The 23240-nt window shown below is 45.2% G+C and overlaps 1 protein-coding gene across 1 annotated transcript in view; it reads left to right on the top strand.

The window, feature by feature from the left end:
• Positions 1-23240, top strand: part of ZBTB47 (zinc finger and BTB domain containing 47) — a 43485-nt gene that overhangs the window by 4581 nt on the left and 15664 nt on the right. Inside the window, exons 2-3 of the mRNA XM_073677230.1 lie at positions 4034-5437; positions 21362-21509. Coding sequence (XP_073533331.1) covers positions 4034-5437; positions 21362-21509 — 1552 coding nt within the window. The remainder of the gene's footprint in view (positions 1-4033; positions 5438-21361; positions 21510-23240) is intronic.

Below are 23240 nucleotides of genomic sequence, written 5' to 3'. Positions count from 1 at the left end.
AAGCATGGCAGCGAGATAATGAAACCTGTCCTGAGGTTGGTGTTACAATCCCCGGCTCGGTCTTCTACAGTTGCGCACTCACAGTACAGAAGACGGTTATTTTCCGGATTCTCGTCCTGTTTTCTCTTTATCCCTCCGGTCCTGCTTGTTATATAACGCCGGAGCAGTAATGCGGAATGACCCTGTGGTCATGAACTTCAGCAAGGAATGTTTCTGATTGATTAAACACCCCTGCAAATTAAAAAAGGGGGCACTTTACTGCTGCTGTTATCACAAAGCAGAGCCGCACATTGGGTTTTGGGGTCTTCATTCAGTCATGGTCGGGGGCTCGGTGCCGTCTCGGACCCTAGAGTCTCTTCTCTTCCTTTACTTCTCCAGGCATCCATATCTTTTCCTGGTGCTGTCATTTAATTGGTTCTGTGACTTTTGGGTTGTTTCTGTGTTGCAGCATTATTGTGCTGTGCCTCCGGAGCAGTCACTCCCTCCCTGCTCTTTTCCTCCTCTGTAACTTCTGATGAATGCTCCTCTTACACTGGTGACCTGATGACCGAGGCGTCTAATTAGAGCAGTGCAGGGAGATGAAGTGTCGGAGGACGGGGGAGAAGCTTTGTTCTCTGCAGTAATAAAAGCAAATGGCTTGTTTAATAGCAAAATGAAATCCATGAACTGTGATGAGCGCAACTTATATCAGACTCCTAATAAACCTCCAGAGCGGAAAGTAAAGTGGTGACAAAACAAATAGTACAACATGTAACCCGGGATCAGTACAAATAATGCATGTACACAGCGAGTGCAGCTCTGGGGAATAATGCAGGATTTAACCCAGAATCAGTAATATATGTACACCGTGACTGCACCAGCAGAATAGTGAGTGCAGCTCTGGAGTATAATACAGGAGGTAACTCAGAATCAGTAATGTAATGTATGTACACAGTGACTGCACCAGCAGAATAGTGAGTGCAGCTCTGGAGTATAATACAGGATGTAACTCAGGATCAGTAATGTAATGTATGTACACAGTGACTGCACCAGCAGAATAGTGAGTGCAGCTCTGGAGTATAATACAGGATGTAACTCAGGATCAGTAATGTAATGTATGTACGCAGTGACTGCACCAGCAGAATAGTGAATGCAGCTCTGGGGTATAATACAGGATGTAACTCAGGATCAGTAATGTAATGTATGTACACAGTGACTGCACCAGCAGAATAGTGAGTGCAGCTCTGGAGTATAATACAGGATGTAACTCAGGATCAGTAATGTAATGTATGTACACAGTGACTGCAGCAGCAGAATAGTGAGTGCAGCTCTGGAGTATAATACAGGAGGTAACTCAGTATCAGTAATGTAATGTATGTACACAGTGACTGCACCAGCAGAATAGTGAGTGCAGCTCTGGAGTATAATACAGGATGTAACTCAGGATCAGTAATGTAATGTATGTACACAGTGACTGCACCAGCAGAATAGTGAGTGCAGCTCTGGGGTATAATACAGGATGTAACTCAGGATCAGTAATGTAATGTATGTATATAGTGACTGCACCAGCAGTATAGTGAGTGCAGCTCTGGAGTATAATACAGGATGTAACTCAGGATCAGTAGTGTAATGTATGTACACAGTGACTGCACCAGCAGAATAGTGAGTGCAGCTCTGGAGTATAATACAGGATGTAACTCAGGATCAGTAATGTAATGTATGTACATAGTGACTGCACCAGCAGTATAGTGAGTGCAGCTCTGGAGTATAATACAGGATGTAACTCAGGATCAGTAATGTATGTACATAGTGACTGCACCAGCAGTATAGTGAGTGCAGCTCTGGAGTATAATACAGGATGTAACTCAGGATCAGTAATGTAATGTATGTACACAGTGACTGCACCTGCAGAATAGTGAGTGCAGCTCTGGAGTATAATACAGGATGTAACTCAGTATCAGTAATGTAATGTATGTACACAGTGACTGCACCAGCAGAATAGTGAGTGCAGCTCTGCAGTATAATACAGGAGGTAACTCAGGATCAGTAATGTATGTACACAGTGACTGCACCTGCAGAATAGTGAGTGCAGCTCTGGGGTATAATACAGGATGTAACTCAGGATCAGTACAGGATCAGTAATGTAATGTATGTACACAGTGACAGCACCAGCAGAATAGTGAGTGCAGCTCTGGAGTATAATACAGGATGTAACTCGGTATCAGTAATGTAATGTATGTACACAGTGACTGCACCAGCAGAATAGTGAGTGCAGCTCTGGAGTATAATACGGGATGTAACTCGGGATCGGTAATGTATAATGCCCACACATTTTGGCTTTGGATTTTACTATAATTCTGTGATAATATCCCTTTGTTATATGCAGATTGTGTTACAGATTACACAATGTACATTGGATGGTGAAATCCGTTGTGATCGTCTGCAGCGCAGCATAGCCTCTTTTTTGTAGATGTTGGCAGTGAATCGGTCACGTTTTTCATCCTCCGGTCTCTGTGGACACCGCTATTATGTGATGTCCTCAATGCTGGGGTTTGGCTCACGGCCTTTTGGAAATGATGGAAGTGCAGCCGCTTTAGATATATCATGTCATCTGCAAAAAGTAACTGTGAATCGGCCAAACCCCTGCGATTGGTGGCTTCTATCTTATGTGCGTGACCTCCATGTATAGTCATCTCCTCTGCCCCGCGTCAGCAGGACATCGATCTTCCTCCTCGTCAGTGGTTGGGCTGGATGATGGGAGTAGTGTCCTACGTGGAGGTCATTCTCTGGTTATGACGACACCTCTCTGTGGGGGTCCGGCCCGGTCTCACTTATGTTTGTTTCCGCACCTCTGGGATCAAACATTTGCAGATTGTACCGAAACCCAAATAGCTGCTGCATCACTTCTTGGCTTCCGGAGGGTAAAATCTTAGGTGTTTTAAGCAGGCCGATGAGGCACCAAGTCTTATTCTTTTTTTAGTAATATTTAAAAAAAAATGAAAATTTCCACCAGAATTTTGCAATTGATGAGTGCATTGACGTTCCGTAAGACCAGGCTGATCTGCATTGATTGTGTGGATTGCGTTCTATGGCCTCCTTCCTCTGCCTGGCACCATCACTGAACATGGGCACTGCTAGGGGTGAATGAGAAGTATTAGCTGATCCCAAACCTAAACTTTTTGCTTTTTGACAATCTGCTTTTTAACCAGAGATGTCTCCACCCTTGACCCCAGGTTGTCCTTCGTAGAGATGACCTTGTCGATCATTGTCTTTGTGGTTTATATGTAGATGTTGTACAGTCTTGATGTTACCAAAGTGTCCGACTGGGTCGGGGCTAGTTCTTCAGTCATAATACGGGGGGTCCGGCTGACTCCATTCTATATTCCTCTTACTGTGGATACTTGCCTGAACACCGTTGGTAAAACCCCACTGGAGACCTAGCCGTCAGGCTTGGATGCTTTTGCCACCCTTTAATATCTACATCTTGATGTGGTGACCTATAGATTTGCCCTTGACCATCTTGAGATGACTGGTTGATGTCTGGTGTCAAAAACTCATTCCTCCTTCCACCTTACTGGGGTAACCTTTTAGAATTTTTCTCCCCAAAGTGCCATTACTACTTCTGTCTCCAAAGAGTTTTTTAGGTTAATTAGGTCTATTGAGTCCAGAAGGTGGAGACTCTGCCAAGTTAGGTCACGCTGTCCTTGCCTTATTTCCACCCTGGGTAGAGGGAACGTTGTCACAAGTCCTGTCCTTAGAGGTGTCCATCAAAATTTTTTGGGCAGGAATAACATAAGGACAGCTTAAGATGTCTGCAACTTCTCCACCTCCTTGACTAGCATATGGCCCAAACTCCCATTTGTAGCAAAATGGTCAGCTGGAACCACTAAAGAGACTGTAGGACAAGAAGTGGTGGCACCTCGATGGCAGAGACCTTCTGACTGATTACCTCAGTAGAGTGTTAACCACCAGATAAGGTGGATCCATCAGGGACTGATTATTGCATAGTCGTCATCTCTTTTCCTTCATTGATTGTCTTTCTCTTGTTTTTCAGTTGATAGTGGAGAAGACAACGGACTACCCCTCCACGGAGTATTCTCTAGTGGAAGATGTGGCTCTTCACTTCACCTGTTTAATGGACAGACTCAACGAGCAACGTCTGTTCCAGCCCGACCTGTGCGATGTGGACATCGTACTGGTCCAACAGAAGAGCACCTTCCCCGCTCACAAGGGCGTTCTTGCTGCGTACAGCCAATTCTTCCATTCGCTCTTCACCCAGAACAAGCAACTCCAACGGGTGGAACTTTCCCTGGAAGCCTTGACGTCCCGAGGTTTCCAGCAGATCCTCAACTTCATATACACGTCTAAGCTATTAGTCAACGGCTGCAACGTACAGGACGTGTTGAACGCAGCTGCCGTCTTGCAGATGAATGAGATTGTCACGTCGTGCCAGGAGCTCATTCACAGCAGGTCGTTGAACCTGTCCTTGGCTAATGATGTTTTGGACACAGAGGACAATAGGAGTGAACCCAGCGCGGTCATGCAGCCCCAGTTCTATAGGGAGATCAAACAGGAGGTGGACGCTCCTCCGACAAAAATTTATGCCCGGGAAGGAAACGATCCCTACTCTGTTCGAGTAGAGGACAGTGTAAGTAAAGGACATATACCCAATGCCGCCACATCACCGAAACAGTATTTCAAGGATGAGGAAAGGAGTGGGGCCCGGATCTGTAAAATCGAAGGGGCCGACTCGGAAGAGGACATGGAAAGACAAGAGTCCTACAACCGAGAGCAGATCATCGTAGAGGTCAACCTAAATAACCAGACACTAAATGTTTCTAAAGGAACTGAGGGGAAGGGTGGTCCGACCGACCCGGTAACTGTCCTAGACCGATCTGACGGGGACGACCGGGGATCGGAAGAAGACGGAGACGACGAGAATGACGAAGAAGAAGGTGTCCTAGACGAGGAGGAGGACTTCCTTGACATGCTGGAGGACGAGGATGACGACATCTTGCCGAGTGAAGAAGATGACCTGGAAGAGCCCCATGAGGAGGAGGAAGAGGAAGAAGAGGAGGAAGAGGAGGAGGAAAAGGACAATGATGACTCAGCAGAGACAGCCAAAGATGAAAACTCCCCAGAAGACGGGAGCAAATCGCCAAGTGAAAACGAGTCCACCATGTTGAGGAAAGATGGAAAAGGGTCACGTAACCGAGGAGGCGGTGGGAGGCGGAAGAAGAAAGGGCAAGATGCTTTGGGACAAAAGGCCAAATTTGATGAGAAGCAGCACTTTCCCTGTAAGAAGTGCCCTAGGGTTTTTAATAATAGGTGGTATCTGGAAAAGCACATGAACGTCACCCACAGCCGCATGAGGATTTGCGATAAATGTGGCAAGAGGTTCCTTCTGGAGAGCGAGTTGATGCTGCACCACCAGACAGACTGTGAAAAGAACATACAAGTAAGTCTGCCGCTCCGCGGGCGGCCGTGTGTCATGGTCTAATGTGAACGCGCATTTACCCATTGCTGATCTCTCAGAAGGTATCACGGCAACGTTCTGCCTGGAATCTACGACAAAAATGTCCGACCCTTGCCGTAGACTGCGCATAGATCGCTATGTTCTGTACTCTAGTCACATCCAAAGCTGCATTCACAATATTTTCTTACTCTCGGGCTGAGTTAAAGACTGTGCCTCAGCTGAGATGTCGGTGGATACTGTCAGCTTCCAAGATGCTGATGGTTTTGATCAATAGCAAAGTTTTGCATGCTGCTTTGGATGTGACTGGAGTATAAGCCGTGACGTAACGTCTTAGCAAGCCCACTCGCTGCTGTATAGGGAATATCATTTTTATGCCACTGGAGGTGTAAACATCTGTCATGTTAATCACAGGTAAAAACTAATTTGTAGATTTTGCTTTTTTTTTTTTTTATATATATACACAGTCACGGCCGAAAGTGTTGGCACCCTTGTAATTGTCCCAGAAAATGAATTATTTCTCCCAGAGAATTATTGCAATTACACAATTTTTTATACACCAGTTTCCTATTTCCTTTGTGTGTATTGGAGCAACACAAAAAAAACTGAGAAAAAAGGCAAATTGGACATAATGTAACACACAACCCCAAAAATGGGCCGGACAAAATTGTTTGCACCCTCAACTTAATATTTGGTTGTATCCTTTGGAATAAATAACTGCAATCAATCGCTTCCTATAACCATCAGCTTCTTACTCCTCTCAGCTGGAATCTTGGACTCTTCTTACAAACTGCTTCCGGTCTCTCATATTTGGAGGCGTCTTCTCTTTTCCCAACAGCAATTGTAAGATCTCTCCACAGGTGTCAATGGGATTTAGATCCGGACTCATTGCTGTCACTTGAGAACTCTCCAGCGCTTTGTTTCCATCCATTTCTGGGGGCTTTTTGAAGTGTGTTTGGGGTCATTGTCCTGCTAGAAGACCCATGACCTAGGACGCAAACCCAGCTTTCTGACACTGGGCACTACATTGCCACCCAAATTCCTGTGGTAATCTGCAGATTTCATGATTCCTTGCACACAGTCAAGGCACCCAGTGCCACAGGCAGCAAAACAACCCCAAAACATCTTTGACCCTCCACCATGTCTAACTGTAGGTACTGTGTTCTTTTCTTTGTAAGCCTAATCCGTTTTCGGTAAACAGTAGTATGATGTGCTTTACCAAAAAGCTCTACCTTGGTCTCATCTGTCCACAAGACGCTTCCCCAGAAGGATTTTGGCTTGCTCATGTACATTTTGGCAAACTGCAGTCTAGCTTTTTATGTTTCTGTGTCAGCAGTGGGTTCTCCTGGGTCTCCTGCCATAGCGTTTCATTTAATTCACATGTAGATGGATAGTTGGCGCTGACACTTATGCTCCCTGAGCCTGCAGCACAGCTTGAATTTCTTTGGACCTTGATTGGGGCTGCTTATCCACCATCCATACTATACTTTGTAACCTTTCATCATTTTTTTTTCTGTGCTGTCCAGGGAGATTAGCTCCAGTTCCATGGGTTGTAAACTTCTCGCTTATGTTGTGCACTGTAGACAAAGGAACATTAATATCTCTGGTGATGGACTTGTAATCTTGAGAAAGTTGATATTTTTCATAAATTTTGGTTTTCAAGTCCTCGGACAGTGCTCTTCTCCTCTTTCTGTTCTCCATGCTTAATGTGGCACACACAGACACACAATGCAAAGATTGAGTCAACTTCTCCCCTTTTTATCTGGTTTCAGGTGTGATTTTCATATTACCCACACCTGTTACTTGCCACAGGTGAGTTTGAACAAGCATCACATGCTTGAAACAAAGTTGTTTACCCACAATTTTGGAAAGGTGCCAACAATTTTGTCCGGCCCATTTTTGGGGTTTTGTGAGAAATTATGGCCATTTCGCCTTTTTTCTGTTTTGTGTCGTTCCAATATTGAGAATGGAAATGAACATGTGCAATTGCAATAATTCAAACACTTTTGGCCATACGTTTTATATTTTTTTCTATGGAGCCATAATATGCACCCCACCATAGAAGTCTATAGGGCCATACCGCACCTCCATATACTTCAAGGGTATTTTACTACGAATTTCTTACAACTGTTTTAGGAACATTTTTGGACAGAAGTGGTTCTTCCCGAAGAAGTAAAAAAAAAAAAAGGGGTAAAAACATATTTTAGATCGTCTTAGAAAATAGAATAGAAGTAAGAATAAGACCGGTTTCACACGTCCGTATATCTCCGGTACCGGAGATATCCATGTCCTGTGCGTCCGAGTGTGTCAACCGTGTGCTGCATCAGGATCACACGGACCGGTGCCTCGGAATCAGTGTACAGGTAGCGCTGTTCCTAAGCGCCGGATGCTGAACACTGCCCTCATCATGGTTCCCTGCCGGCGCTGCAATCAGCACCAGCAGGGACAGTGATGAGGGTAGTAGTAGTGTCTTCTCCTGCATTGTCCACCTGTGTAAAAATAAGAATAAAATAATAAAATCCTTATACTCACCTGTCCTAAGTGTCCCCCGCTGTAATCCATGCTACCGATCAGCAGAGGAGCCAGGGAGAATGAAGCGCTGCAGTGAGCGGCCGCGGACCTCTGCTGAGCTCAGGAGCCGCTTGCTACAGCGCTTCATTCTCCTTGGCTCCTCTGCTGATCGGTCGCATGGATTACAGCGGGGCACACTTAGGACAGGTGAGTATAAGGATTTTTTTTATTTTACACAAGTGGACACTGCGGGAGCAGACACTACTACTCTCATCATTGTCCCTGCTGGTGCTGATTGCAGCGCCGGCAGGGCAGTGTTCAGCACCCGGCGCATAGGAACAGGACTACCTGCGCATCGGCGCTTCGGAACTGCAACAACTGTAGCACTGATTCCCAGGCGCCGGTACGTGTCACACTGATGACTAGAATGGGTCCGTTTGATCCCTGCTGTCGTGGAAAATTGGACATGTCTCCGTGTGGAGCGCATGGACACACGATCCGTGGAAACACACTGAGATGTGCACAGACCCATAAATTTGAATGGGTCTGCCTGTATATATGTGTCTCCGTTACGTGTGAAAACTGTCACCACTCGTACCAGAGATACTGACCTGTGAAAGAGGCCTAAATCTGACTTTTTCTGGACCTGACATTTTTCCTTCGGAAATATCTACTCCTTCATTTTTTGACTCTTCCCTTCTCTACGGGGTTAATGCATAAGAAGCAGTAATGTTACATAGGAGCTCGCACTCTGTAAGGACGAGCACCGGGGCCGTCCACGCTCCGACCGGCCAAATAGATCTGGATTTATGTCATAGAGGGGAAATGGAAAATATCTCACCTGTAAGGCTATGTGCCCACGATGCAGAAATGCTCCGGATTTTTTCCTGAGCGTTTCTGCATCTCCCTGGCAGAAAAAACGCATGCGGATTGTGCATGCGAATTGTACATGCGTTTTTCCTGCCAGGGACATGCGGATGTGAAGCGTTTTGCACATGCGATTTCGCATGCGGGTTGTCAAGCGCTTTCCAGGCGATTTTAGCATCACTTGGAAAGTGCTTGACAACTTGGTCACACTATATAAATCCATGCAACCGGCATATATAGTGTGACCAAGTTAGTTAAAAAAAAAGAATAAAAATGGTAAAAAAAACAAACAAAAAAAACATTATACTCACCTTCCAATGGCCTCCTTATCCGATGCGTCCGGTCTTCCCGGTGTCTCGCGGTTGTGTTAAAGGACCTTCCATGATGTCATTTAGTCATGTGACGGGTCACATGACTAAATGACGTCATGGCTGGTCCTTTTAGACCATCGCGAGCTGCCGGGGAGCCAGGACGCATCGGATAAGGAGGCCATCGGAAGGTGAGTATAATGTTTTTTTTTATTTTATTCTTTTTTTACAGGTACTATGGTACCCGGGTCCGGTGGAGAGTCTCCTCTTCTCTAGACCCCGGTACCATCCGCACAGTGAATCGCTTAATATCCGCTTGTGCACATGTAGTGATGCGGATATTAAGCGATTCAATGCAAGTCAATGGCGACAAAAGCGCCGCGATTACGCTAAATAATTGGTAGTGCTGCGTTTTTTTCCCGCAATGATAATCCGCAGCAGAAATTTCCGCAGCATGTGCACAGCACAGGCGGATTATTATTGGGGACTATGGGGCACGTATTACCAAGCGTTTTTTAAGTGTTTCTGCAGCAGAGTTGGGGAGTTTTTAGAGGTTTGAAGAGTTTTAGCATTTTGGAAGAGTTTTTCTTTTCTTTTTTTTAAGTGGCTTTTGCAGTCTCCTGATTGGTCAGTGCCTAGTTTCTAGACTTTTTCAAAGGATCTGCTTCATAGAAAAACTTTTTTTTTTTTTATTATCATGTGTTTACCAAAACCTGAAGCAGAACAAAAGCTCAAAACACTGAACATCTGATCAGCAGGTGATTTTACAATAGAAATTAATAGGAAGAGACTTTTGCAAACAATTTTTTTTATATAATAATAAATTAAAAATCTAAAAAAAAAAAAAAAACTTCATATGATCATAGGTTTTTTGGGGGGGGATTTTTTTTTATAAAAAATATAAATTATGATCACCTAAAGGTTTTTGTTTGTTTTTTAGATTTTTTTTTTTTTTTTGCTGTTAAAAAAACTGCGATTTTATTTCTTCTACTTCCCCAAGTGTAAACTATTTTAGGAAACGCTTGTTCTTTTTAAAGAAGGTTTTTAGAGAAGTTTTTCTTTTCCTTATATCTTATAAGATTTTAAAAAGGTTTTGGAAGAGGTTTTTATTTTTTGCAGCCGATCCCACCAGGATCCGCTACAGAGACTTGACAGACACTTTTATTTTTTTACTCTCAGGAATTTTTCAAAATTTTCAGGGAAAAAAATAAACCGAAACAAACTCTGCAAAGTGAATATTCCATAAAAATACATTGGAAAAGTTTTTGAAGCAGTTTGAGAAGGACGCTGGAGCGGATCTGCTCCATAAAACTCCTCCAAATATTCCATGTGAACATTGCAGAGTCGTCCCGTGGTAGAATATATATCATTTTTTTAAACCCATTTATCTTGCATCGACAACCAGATTTGCCAGGACTGTCCCGATGCTTCCAGTACCTTCTCGACCGTCATGGAGAAGGGGACTGGCTTAGTTATTGAAATGAGCAATCGGCCAACCCTTTTTTGAGATTTTTTTTTTTTTAAGGCCGACCTCCATGTTGGACCCGTCTGCTGGGACCCCACACGACGTCTTCACCTGAGACTTGATAACACGAGCGACCACCAGTCCCGCAGATCTGTGAATCTCTGACCAGCGCTGAAGGCAGGGCCGGCGTCAGCACCCGGCGCACCCAGGCAAGTGCCAGGGACCTGAGCAGGTGGGGGGGGGGGGGCACTCACCAGCGTGCTATGGAACCCGTAAGCGGTGCGGTGCCGGTGTCAGCGCCCGCTCCACCCCCCACCCCCCCGCTTGCTCAGCCGCCGGCACAATACTTACCTCTCCCTGTGCCTCCGCAGCTGCTCCGGTCTCTTCCGCGGCTGCTGCACTGTGACGTCTTTCCACCGCGCTCTCTCCTGAGCCGTCACAGCGCAGAGCGGGAAGACGCCGGCGACGCTGAGGAGTTCAGAGCAGCTGCAGAAGATGAGAAGTGAGGTGAGTATTTGATTTTTTTTTTTTTTTTTTATGTATGGAGGCATGGGGCATTGTATAGTGGGGGGGAACAAGGGACATCCTGCATGGGGCATTATATGGGAGGGGGGAGGTGACATCCTGCATGGGGCATTATGTGGGGGCCAGTATTCTGTATGGAGCGTTATAAGGGGGCCAGTATCCTCTATGGAGCGTTATATGGGGACCAGTATCCTGTATGGAGCGTTATATAGGGTCGAGTATCCTGTATGGAGCGTTATATGGGGGCCAGTATCCTGTATGGAGCGTTATATGGGGGCCAGTATCCTGTATGGAGCGTTATATGGGGGCCAGTATCCTGTATGGAGCGTTATATGGGGACCAGTATCCTGTATGGAGCGTTATATGGGGACCAGTATCCTGTATGGAGCGTTATATAGGGTCGAGTATCCTGTATGGAGCGTTATATGGGGGCCAGTATCCTGTATGGAGCGTTATATGGGGGCCAGTATCCTGTATGGAGCGTTATATGGGGGCCAGTATCCTGTATGGGGACCAGTATCCTGTATGGAGCGTTATATGGGGGCCAGTATTCTGTATGGAGCGTTATATGGGGGACCAGTATTCTGTATGGAGCAATATATGGGGGCCAGTATCCTGTATGGAGCAATATATGGGGCCCATAACACTGTATGGAGGACTATACTGTCGGGTCTGCACTGTGCGCTGTGAGGATTCGCCGGTTTCTGAGCTATTGTAGAATTTACAATAGATATCACTCATGTAATGTAAGAAGTGAAATCCTTGGCCTTGTACTATATATATATATATATATATATATATATATATATATATATATATATATATATATATATATATATATATATATATATATATATAATAATATAATATATATTATATATATTATTTCTCTGCGGTATCTCTGCATTATTAATCGTCGTATGTGTTAAAGGGGCCACTGAGACTTTTTCCCCCAGGGCCAAAAAAAACCCTAGAGTCGGCCCTGGCTGAAGGGATTCATTTTGACGCTTGGTCGGTGGGGTCCTCTTAATGATGGGCGCAAATGCGAGTGGGGGTCTCTGTCTTTAAAGTAGAGGAGGCTGCGTGTAGCCGCAGCGGTGAGAGGGTTACCTACAAAAATGTGCGACGTGTAAGGAAATGCTGATGTCTCAAAAATCAAAAATGTCCGATGAGCGGATTTATTTTGCTGAAGGTGGCGGAGCTGAACTTTTCCTCTTACGACGGCTGTTTTCATTTTCTGTGAAGCCGTTTGAGACAACCAATTATTTTCCCAGTTAAAGGGGTTCTCACCCTGTAGGAAATAAAGGGGAGCCCCAAAGACGGCGTGTTCCCCACTTGAGTTAGGTCACATTGAGGGTCTGCAGTAATGCAACGTCCCGCAGGAGCCCCCGACCGATGCCCTCATCATTTGGTGTTGTCATTTTTGCGTCACCCAGTTTTGGGCAGGACTTACCTGGTCACCAATTTTGTCAATAAACTTTGCATAAATCAAGAGTCCAAGCGATAGTAACAAACTTTGTAATATATCTTCTCTTTCTCCACTTATGAGCCCTTTCTCTCCCCCCTCTTGAATTCCCCATCAACTCTGAAAAGTTGCTGCCCAAAATAAGACAGACTGCCTGCTCACTGAGGGATCACGTTACAGCTGCATATTGAAGTCTATGGAGATGGGAAGGAGGAACAGAGTGGGAGAGAGCGAGATCTATGCATAGAGGTGATGCAACTTTTTTTTTTAGAAAGTGTTCACAGCTACACTGCTCAGTATTGACAGAATAGACAGAGAGCCCTGTAGACGGGAAACAATTGCAGAATACAAGTCATCAGCGTGTCCCCTAAAGTGGACAATCCTTATAAGACAAATGTTTACCCCAGAAATATTAACTTTCTTTGGGAGTGAACAGGAACACAGTAGTGGCAGGAACACACCGCCTCCAGCAAGAAGAGACGGAGGCTGGAGAACGGTGTGAAGTCAACCCCTCTAATATCACCTGTTGCCTCTTTATGTAACTTGTGATTTGTGAACGAGGACCCTTCTCGTCTCGTCTGATTAAACGTCCACTTCCTCCAGATCCTGTGAATTCTTATCTTCTTCTTCAGTGGCCGAGGTCAGGACACTGTGATGGCCGAAACTAAACATGCATTTCTCTGAAGGCTCAACTTAGCCCTAAAGTCTATGCATACCTCAAAAGCCATTATTTTTCATCGTTGTATTACGCCAATAAAAATTTGTTCACTAATGGGGTTTCCCACCCCCTGAAGAAATTTTCAGCAAGTCCTGCCGCTTGCCGAATCCTGGTTGGTGTGTAACGTACACGTTGATTAGTAGTGATGAGCGAGCGTGCTCGGTACTCATTGCTCAAGACGCTCGCCGAGTATTTCCGGGGTTGCTCGGTGGGAGCTCGGGTCTCCGCCCTGCATGTTTGGCGCTCTTTAGAGAACCAATGAACATGCAGGGATTGCCTGCCACTCACTGTAATGCTGTAGCCATGTTGGTTGTGGCATTACAGTGATTGGCTGGCCGCACAGCGTCATCAGGTCTATATCAGACCTGGCGCCGCCATGCTCGTCACAGTCACTCCGGATCAGACAGTGTAGGGAGAGAATTGACTGTAATAGTTAGATATAGGTATTCCACAGCAATATCCATCTGAACTAACAGTTCTTCTGAGGACTAATCCAACTGCATATATTCAGTGGTGATAGCAGGAGTTAGGCAGGCAGGGTTTGTGGACAGTGTATACAGGACAGTAGGGTCCATTGCACGTTCTATCTGCTGCTGCTGCGGTTACAGATATCCATAGCCCTACGTATCAGGGCTATTTTTTTTTTTTGCTCTTAATCCTGATTATTTGCTTAAAAAGCAATACAGAGTACACCATTTTACTGCTCCATTTGCTTGTTAGCAGAATACAGGCAGGTTTTGTTTGGTTTTATTCACATTTCAGTATTGTGCAAGCAGAGAACCTTTCCATGATCACACGTGATCCCATATTACTGCGGTAATAATACAGACATTTTGAGGAGCGTGCCAAATGTTCCACTCCATTTAAAGTCAGCCATCTGTGTTTTGTTGAACCTATTCACACTTGGTCGCTGAAAGCCTAAAGCCATGTTCATCAGACATGATCCCATATTACTGCGGTAATACTACAGACATTTTGTGGAGCGGACCAAATATTACCCTCCATTTAAAATGGTAAATGCGCTTGGCAAGGGACGGGGAAGTGGACGTGATGGTGCACGCCGAGGCCAAGATGAAACTGTGCCTGCTGAGGGAGCACAGCAAACACCCACATCATGTTTAACTACCTTCCTGTCCCAATTACTAGGGGACCGCACAACACCACTCTTGAAGCCAGAGCAGTGTGAAAAGGTAGTTAGTTGGATAGCGGATAATGCTGCCAGTCACTTAGCCGCCGCCACCACCACCACCACCTTGTCTTCCACACGGTCAAGTCTCAGTAGCCGTGAGACTGGACCGCATATTCGTCACCCTGATCCTCCCACCATGCCGAGTGCCCGGAGACAACTGATCCCACACTTGGACAGTCTGAAGAGCTGTTCACTTTTTCACTTATAGATTCGGGCCTCTCGCCCGGCCACATTCAAGCGAGTCAAGAGGAGATCGCATGTAGCGATGCCCAAATAATTGAGCAGCCACGGTCACACGAAGGCGACATTGGGAAACTGTCACAAGAGATGGACGATGATGATGATGAGACACAATTGCAACCATGTCAGGAGGAGGCCCAGGGTGCGTAGGTGGAAGACAAGGTGGTGAACGATAAAGTCACTGACCCAACCTGACAAGGTGACATTCATAGCGAAGACAGCAGCACACGGGGGGAGGGAGGCAGAGCACCCCAACAGGCAGGATCAAGCAGTGTGGTGGCCGCAGACACAAGACGGGCAACCGTTCCCCAGAACACCAACACGAGGGAAGTTGCCAGTCCAACTGTTTGGTCTTCCAGAGTCTGGCTCTTTTTTAAAGACTGTCCAGATAACCCCAAAAGGGCCATTTGCACCCTTTGCTATGCCAGGATCAGCAGTGGCAGCAAAACTACCAGCCTGACCACCACCAGCATGCTGAGGCACATGGCAGCAAAGCACCCGACAAGTTGGGCCGAATGCCAGGGTCCAGAAACGGTGTCTGCTGGTGGCACCATTGCTTCTTCCGCTGTTGTGTGTGCACGCAAATCCCCTGTCCATGGCGCAGGCGAAGATGCCTTCCGCACTGCACCTGTCGTTGCACACTTGCAGCCGTCAGCGTCCACGTCCTTGTCCTAGCGCCGCGTTCAGTTGTCCATACCCCAGTCCTTTGAATGCAAGTGCTAACACGCAGCCAACGCCCCAAAGGCCACACTACTAAATTCACACATTTCGCGAATGCTTGCCCTCGAAATGCTGCCTTTTAGGCTCGTGGAGACGGAAGCTTTCCGCAGCCTGATGGCGGCGGCCGTCCCTCGGTACTCAGTCCCCAGCCGCTACTATTTCTCTTGGTGTGCTGTCCCTGCATTACATGAGCATATGTTCCAGAACATTAGCTGTACCTTCAACAACACAGTTACTGTGAAGGTCCACCTAACCACGGACACATGGACAAGTGCTTGTGGCCAGGGACGGTATATCTCGCTGACTGCACACTGGGTCAACATAGTGGAAGCCGGGACCCAGTCGGACCCTGGGACGGAACATGTCCTTCCTATGCCGAGGATTGCGGGCCCTGGGTCAGTCAGGGTTGCCCCCACAGTCTACAGCTCCTGCACCTCCTCCTATTCAGGCTCCATCTCCTAAATGACCACATCAGCTGGAAGCACTGCAGCACTGCCTCGGCCAAACGGCAACCGGCACTGCTGAAGCTAATATGCTTAGGGGACAAACCGCACACCGCTGAAGAGTTGTAGACAACTGTAACAGAGCAGGCAGATCTGTGGCTGTCACCGCTGAACCTACAGCCAGGCATGGTCGTATGTGACAATGGCTGTAAGCTGGTGGCTGCTCTGAAACTATGTAACCTCACACATTTACCATGCCTGGCCCATGTGCAGCGGTTTCCCAAAACTTACCCAGATCTGCCTCAGCTGCTTATCAAAGTATGCCGTGTGTGTGCCCATTTTCGAAAGTCACCTACAGCTTCCGCCGCCCTTCCCGTGTTTCTGCAGGATTTGTGAGCAGTAGAGGGCAGTTGTTGAGTACTAACTTCAACACACCCGTCGGCATTTAGGTCAGCCTCCGCACATAAGAGCTGATGAGTGGACATGGATGTCAGACATCTGTGCCATCCTCCAAAACTTTGAGGACTCCACCAAGATGGTGAGCGGTGATGACACCATAATTAGCGTCACCATCCCGCTTCTCTGTCTTCTGAAAAGCTCTCTACTCACAATCAAAGAGGATGCAATGCAGGCGGAGCACAATGAGATGGAGCAAGGAACCATACAGGGTGATTCCACACAGCCCAGCCTCATCTCATCCCAACGTGGATTGGGTGACAATGAGGAAGAGGAGGAGGAAGGACAGGAGCTAGTTTCATGCACTATAGATGGTACTACCTGCACAGCTGTAATACCGTCTGTTCAGCGTGGATGACCAGAGGACAGAGAGGAGGAGGAGAGCATGGTCAGTCATCCTCTTGGTGAGGACACGGAAGTCTTGCCTGTTAGTAGTCTGGCACGCATGGATAAGTTTGTTACGCTGTCTTTCCCATGACCCTCGCGTTCTCAAAATTTTGGGTGACAGTCCTTACTGGTTGGTGACACTTCTAGACCCACGCTACAAGGAGAACTTTCTATCTCTCCTTCCCGTGGCAGAGAGGTCTTGTAAAATGTTGCAGTACCAGAAGGCCCTTGTTGCGGAATTATTATAAAAATTCCCATCTGAAACCGCTGGCGGCAGAAGTCACAGTTTCTTGGACAATGAAGGAGTACAGGCAAGAGGGACGCGAATACGATCCAGCAGAGGCAGGGGAACACTGTCAAAGGTGTGGGACAGTTTTCTCAGACCCTCCCAGCGCCCAGGCCCTGATGCGCAGGATGCTCTGACAGGGAGGGAAAAGTTTTGGAAGATAGTGAGGGAGTACCTTGCCGACTGTACCAATGTCCTCCGTGATTCCTCTGTGCCTTATAACTATTGGGTATCCAAGCTGGACACGTGGCAAGAACTGGTTCTCTACACCTTGAGGTCCTGACCTGCCCTGCCGCTAGCGTTTTGTCAGAGCGGGTTTTTAGTGTCGCCTGGGGTATTATAACTAAAAATGCTGACTCTTCTGAACAAGGGCTGGATTGGGGCAGACTTCTCAACACCACCGAATGATAGCAGCGTAATATAAACTCAAAGACAGTGTCTTTTTTTTGGGAGGTCTATACCCATGCACCTCTTCACACCCAGACATGGGTATACGCTTCCTGATTTTGTCTATTTGCTATTGTCCTTCTCCTCATCCTCCACCACCATATCACCAGGGTGACCACAACGGACAAATGGTAAACAAAACAAAACCATTATACTCACCTTCTGATGGCCCCCGGTCTTTTCTCCCGTGTGTCCGGTCTCTTGTACGGCTTGCGGTGGTGTAAAAGGACCTTCCATGACATCATTTAGTCATGTGACAGGTCACGCAACTGCCGACGTCAGCGGTCGTGTGACCTGTCACATGACTAAATGACGTCATGGAAGGTCCTTTTACACCATTGCGAGCTGCCGGGGAGCCAGGACGCATCATACAGGAGACCGGGGGCCATCAGAAGGTGAGTATAATGTATATTTTTTATTTTAAATTCTTTTTTTTACAGGTACTATGGTACCCGGGTCTGGAGGAGAGTCTCCTGATACTGTACTCCATGGGGCGGGGGGGGGTGTTATATTTCAGGCATTAAAGTTGCATGATCCCAGTGTCGTTTGGTCGCCGATCGCTTCCCCCCCTGACATGCTATTACAGGATGCTGAGGGTGGTCTTTGCAGCCTGGTGCCTGCTAAAGGCTCCGGCCGCCACCATCCTGGTGCTCAAAGCCTTCCAAAGGGAGCAAGATGTTCACTGTATATCTTAATAATGAAGATCTCAGGTATAAGTCCCCTATGTGGACCAAGAAATCCCTTGTAAAGTAAAAAAAAAAAATATTAAAACAACATAAATATTCTAATCCTTCCCCCTATTATCCATTTTAACAAATAAAAATACTAAATATATTTGTTATTTGCTATGTATGTAAAGTAAAAGCCGTATCTATCAAAATCTCCAAATTATTTAAACCATATAGTAAATAAGAAGGCGAAAAATTGTCTTTTTTTTTTTTTTTATCGCCACACTTCCAACAGTGGAGTAAAAAAATTACCAAAAACGTTGCATTTACCCCAAAGTTCTATAGCTTTGCATGCAAAAAAAACCCCAAGTGCTTGTTCCGGTGCATGGACAGAAAAATCGCACTGATCCTGAATTCTGTCGCCAGGTCGTTTTTACCGCACAATTTTTTTTTTTTTTTTTTTTTAGAACTGAGACGGTCGCGCTCCGCGTTTTGCTCCGTCCTCTGCCAGCCTGTGATTCATCCAAGGACACCGGCGCAGCGGCGGTGGCAGCGACGTACAGATGACTTTCCTCCGCTGTGGGTCACAATCTGCCGTCCAGCTCGCCGCCTCATTGAGCAGAATCATTTTGTGTAGAGGAATCGTTAATGTCCCATGAAACGTCCCGTGGACCCATCTGTTTCCATATGTCTCCTGGTAATCAGGCCGACAATCACATTTGCTAAATTTAGGATTTTTTTTTTTTCCAGCAATTGTATTTGGATTGTAGAAAAGCTCTAAAAAAAATAAACCAAAGTCGTATTCTGCAATTTCGAATATCTGTCATTGATAAAAATGAAAAACTATGGACACCTTTTTGGGTTCATTTTTATTTATTTATTTACTTAAATGCATGTATTTATGGCCAAAAATCATTTCTGTAATTGGGTTTCATTAACATTTTGGCATCGGTTTTGCTTTTTATTATTTTTTTTATTTTTCTGGCTGCAGAACAAGTTAACTGTGGATCCATCAGTGAGCTCGTTCTGACTGGGACTTCTGTCTTTTTTTTTTTTTTTCTGAACTCTTCCTCTGCAGACCGCATAAAAAGGACTGGATAGAAGAGTTACAAACTCTCTGGTGAGAAGGAGCTTACTGATTTGCATCTCAGTTTACTCATTCTGCAGCCAGAAATGGCAAAGAACCTGTAAAAGCCAAACGGTGAAACATATTTTTCATGATTGCAAAAATGATTTTTAGCCCCCAAAATTTTATTTGAAAAGTCGTGGTGTTTTTTAAAAAAAGTTTACTAAAATTAGAATATAGTATATACAATAGAGGAATTAAATATAAGTTCAAATTATTCCTTTTCCCAGTTAATTACAAAAACACAATCTATCTAAACATTTAAAAAAAAAAAAAAAAAGAAATGTAGGGTTGTTTTTTTTCACCCTTTCATCCCACTTTGTCAATGGAAATGTACCAAGTCGTAGTGAACCTGCCACTTTAACTTTTTGTTGTTTCACGTGCGTACTTTAAATCAGTTGTTTGAGCAACCGGTGGGGGCAGATCGGCCGCACGCGCGGGAGGGTATCATACGTAGAAACGTGATGAAATGATCGGTACACTTTAAATAGTCGTAACTTTGCGTAAATAAATAATGTGAGTCAATATAAGAAACGTTGCGATGTATCTTATCAGAAAAAGACACTTCTTTCTCCACTTATAAGTCACTTCTGCAAACTGCTGAAATATCAGGTTACAACTCCTGTTGAAACTTTTGGGATAAGTAGCAGGGAGAAGCACTGACACAGGAAAAGGAATAGATCCATGATGCAGTTTTTACTAAGTAATTTATCTCACCCCTAGTGCTGGACTCACAGCTACACTGCCCAGTACGACTGAAAAACGTCCTCCTTGCTGCTGCTTTCTACTAAGTGCTTATGTCACCCCAGAGGTGGATTCACAGCTACACTGCCCAGTACGACTGCAGAATGTCCTCCTTGCTGCTGCTTTCTACTAAGTAATTCATCTCACCCCTAGTGCTGCATTCACAGCTACACTTCCCAGTACAACTGAAAAACGTCCTCCTTGCTTCTACTTTCTATTAAGTGCTTATCTCACCCCAGAGTTTGATGCATAGCTACACTGCCCAGTACAGCTGCAAAATGTCCTCTCTGATGCTGACACAGGAAAAGGAACAGATCCGTGATGTAGTTTCTAGTAAGTCTTTCATCTCACCCCTAGTGCTGGATTCACAGCTACACTTCCCAGTACGACTGTAAAATGTCCTCCTTGCTGCTGCTTTCTACTAAGTAATTTATCTCACCCCTGGTGTTAGATTCACAGCTACTCTGCACAGTACAACTGCTTATCTCACCCCAGAAGTGCATTCACAGCTACACTGGCCAGTATAACTGTAAAGTAAAATGTCCTCCATGTTGCTGCTTTCTACTAAGTAATTTGTCACCCCAAGTTCTGGATTCACAGCTGCACTGCCCAGTACGACTGCAGAATGTCCTCCTTGCTAGTGCTTTCTACTAAATGGTAATCTCACCACAGATCTGGATTCACGGCCACACTGTTCATGTTACTTGGCCGCCAAAACTTCACCCTGTACAGAACCAGGACCCTGGAGCTCCATACACTGTGGTGGGCATGCTCAGGTTCTGCAGCTCAGCTCCTGTTGTAGTGACCATGATCTGAACTGCAGTACCGAATATGGCCACTACATGGTGTATGGAGCTGTGTACGTCAGGCGGATCGGGACCCGCTAACAGCTGATCCGCGGGGGTGTCCTAAGGAGAGATAAATACGAGGTATCAGCAGATGGGAGAGACAAAGTTGGGAAATTGGCCATTGGTTGCCTAAGGGTCGCATAACTAAGTTTTTTGTTTTTTTGTTTGTTTTTTCCTGAAATAAAACAATAATCGCAACATAGAAATCTTTTTAACCGAGCACTGATCGATTTGCTCTACCATACCAGGAAAAAAAAAATATTTAATTTGTTGGACTGGTTATATATATATATATATATATATATATATATATATATATATATATATATATATATATATATATATATATATATATATATATATATATATATATATAATATTATATAATATTTTTTTTCTTCAATTTTAAATGTGTTTTATATTCTTATTTCTTGCTTTTGCTGAGTATTAATTTGTGAGAAGCCCCCCGATGATCCGTCGTCCCTTTGTCTTGCAGTGTTTAACGTGCGGGAAGACCTTTAAGAAGCTGTGGTCCCTTCACGAACACAATAAGATCGTTCACGGATACGCAGAGAAAAAATTCTCTTGTGACATCTGCGAGAAGAAATTCTACACGATGGCGCACGTCCGAAAGCACCTGGTCGGTGAGTGGCGATCCCGCGAGCCGTCTGCAAACTGTCGCTCCATCCAGGGTGGATCCGTCGGTTCCGGGGGCGGCAGGACGACTCCTGACGTCTCGGGACCAGAGAGTAGCAGAAAAAACAAAAAAGTTTTACAAAACTCCAAAATGTTTTCCAAAAATGCTCGAAACTGATGTTTGCCGTGAGGACCCTTAGTATCATTAGATGCAGAATTCCTGCAGTCTGACACCTGATGATCCGGCACAAAACTACAGTATAGTGTGGAAATTCTGATTTTGTGCCGACACTTTAGCCTTCGGCCTCTTCACATGTAACATTTATCTACTTTCATGTATTTAGATACTTGACAGTCCGGTAGCTATTGGTTCTCCTTGATTCCACTCAGCCTGGCAGGAATATTTGATATATTTTATATTTTTCTAACTCTTCATTATGTTTTATTTTTTTTATTTGATTATTGGGGAGATCATCTCACCTGAGCCACTGCTCTCCTCTGATAACAGCGGTTCAGAGATTTGCTTTACGGCAGCCACATTGGCATTTATGGTAGATTGTATGGATCCTGTGTTGATCCAATCACAATAGGTGATGTCACAGCTCACCTCCTCCTCCTCCTCCTGTACAATGACTGACTGATAACACCTCTATATACAGTAGGTAACACAGGATCCACCATTCACAATAGGTGATGTCACAGCTCACCTCCTCCTCTTGTACAATGACTGATATCCCCTCTATATACAGTAGATAACACCGGATCCACCATTCGCAATAGGTGATCATAGAATCATAGAATGGTAGAGTTGGAGGGGACCTCCTGGGTCATCTGGTCCAACCCCCTGCTCAAAGCAGGATTCACTAGATCATCTCAGACAGATGTCTGTCCAGCCTCTGTTTGAAGACGTCCATTGAAGGGGAACTCACCACCTCTCGTGGCCGCCTGTTCCACTCATTAATCACCCTAACTGTCAAAAAGTTTTTTCTAATATCTAATCTGTGTCTCCTCCCATTTAGTTTCATCCCATTGCTTCTAGTCTTTCCTTGTGCAAATGAGAATAAAGATGATCCTTCTACAATGTGACAGCCCTTGACATATTTGTAGACAGCTATTAAGTCTCCTCTCAGTCTTCTTTTTTGCAAGCTAAACATTCCCAAATCCTGCAACCGTTCCTCATAGGACATGGTTTGCAGACCAGTCACCATTCTGGTCGCTCTTCTCTGAACTTGCTCCAGTTTGTCGATGTCTTTTTTAAAATGTGGTGCCCAAAACTGTACACAGTATTCCAGATGAGGTCTGACCAAAGAGGAGTAAAGACCGATAATGACTTCACGTGATCTAGACTGTATGCTTCTGTTAATACATCCCAGAATTGTATTTGCCTTTTTTGCTGCTGCATCACACTGTTGACTCATGTTCAGTCTATGATCTATTAGTATACCTAAGTCTTTTTCACATGTACTGTTGCTTAGCTCTATTCCTCCCATTCTGTATATGCTTTTTTCATTTTTACTGCCCAGATGTAGTACTTTGCATTTTTCCCTGTTAAAAACCATTCTGTTGGTTGCTGCCCACTGCTCCAGTTTATTTAGGTCTTTTTGAATCCTCTCTCTCTTCTCTAGTATTAGCTATCCCTCCTAGCTTTGTGTCATCAGCAAATTTAATCAGTTTACCCTCAATTCCTTCATCTAAATCATTGATAAAGATGTTGAACAATACAGGTCCCAGGACGGAGC

The sequence above is a fragment of the Phyllobates terribilis genome, unplaced genomic scaffold (assembly GCF_046119375.1).
Source record: "Phyllobates terribilis strain yellow unplaced genomic scaffold, ASM4611937v1 Scaffold_4__5_contigs__length_816908805, whole genome shotgun sequence".
NCBI classification, from domain to species: domain Eukaryota; kingdom Metazoa; phylum Chordata; class Amphibia; order Anura; family Dendrobatidae; genus Phyllobates; species Phyllobates terribilis.
The sequence above is the reverse complement of the archived record's forward strand: the minus strand, read 5'-3'. Positions and strand labels throughout refer to the sequence as shown.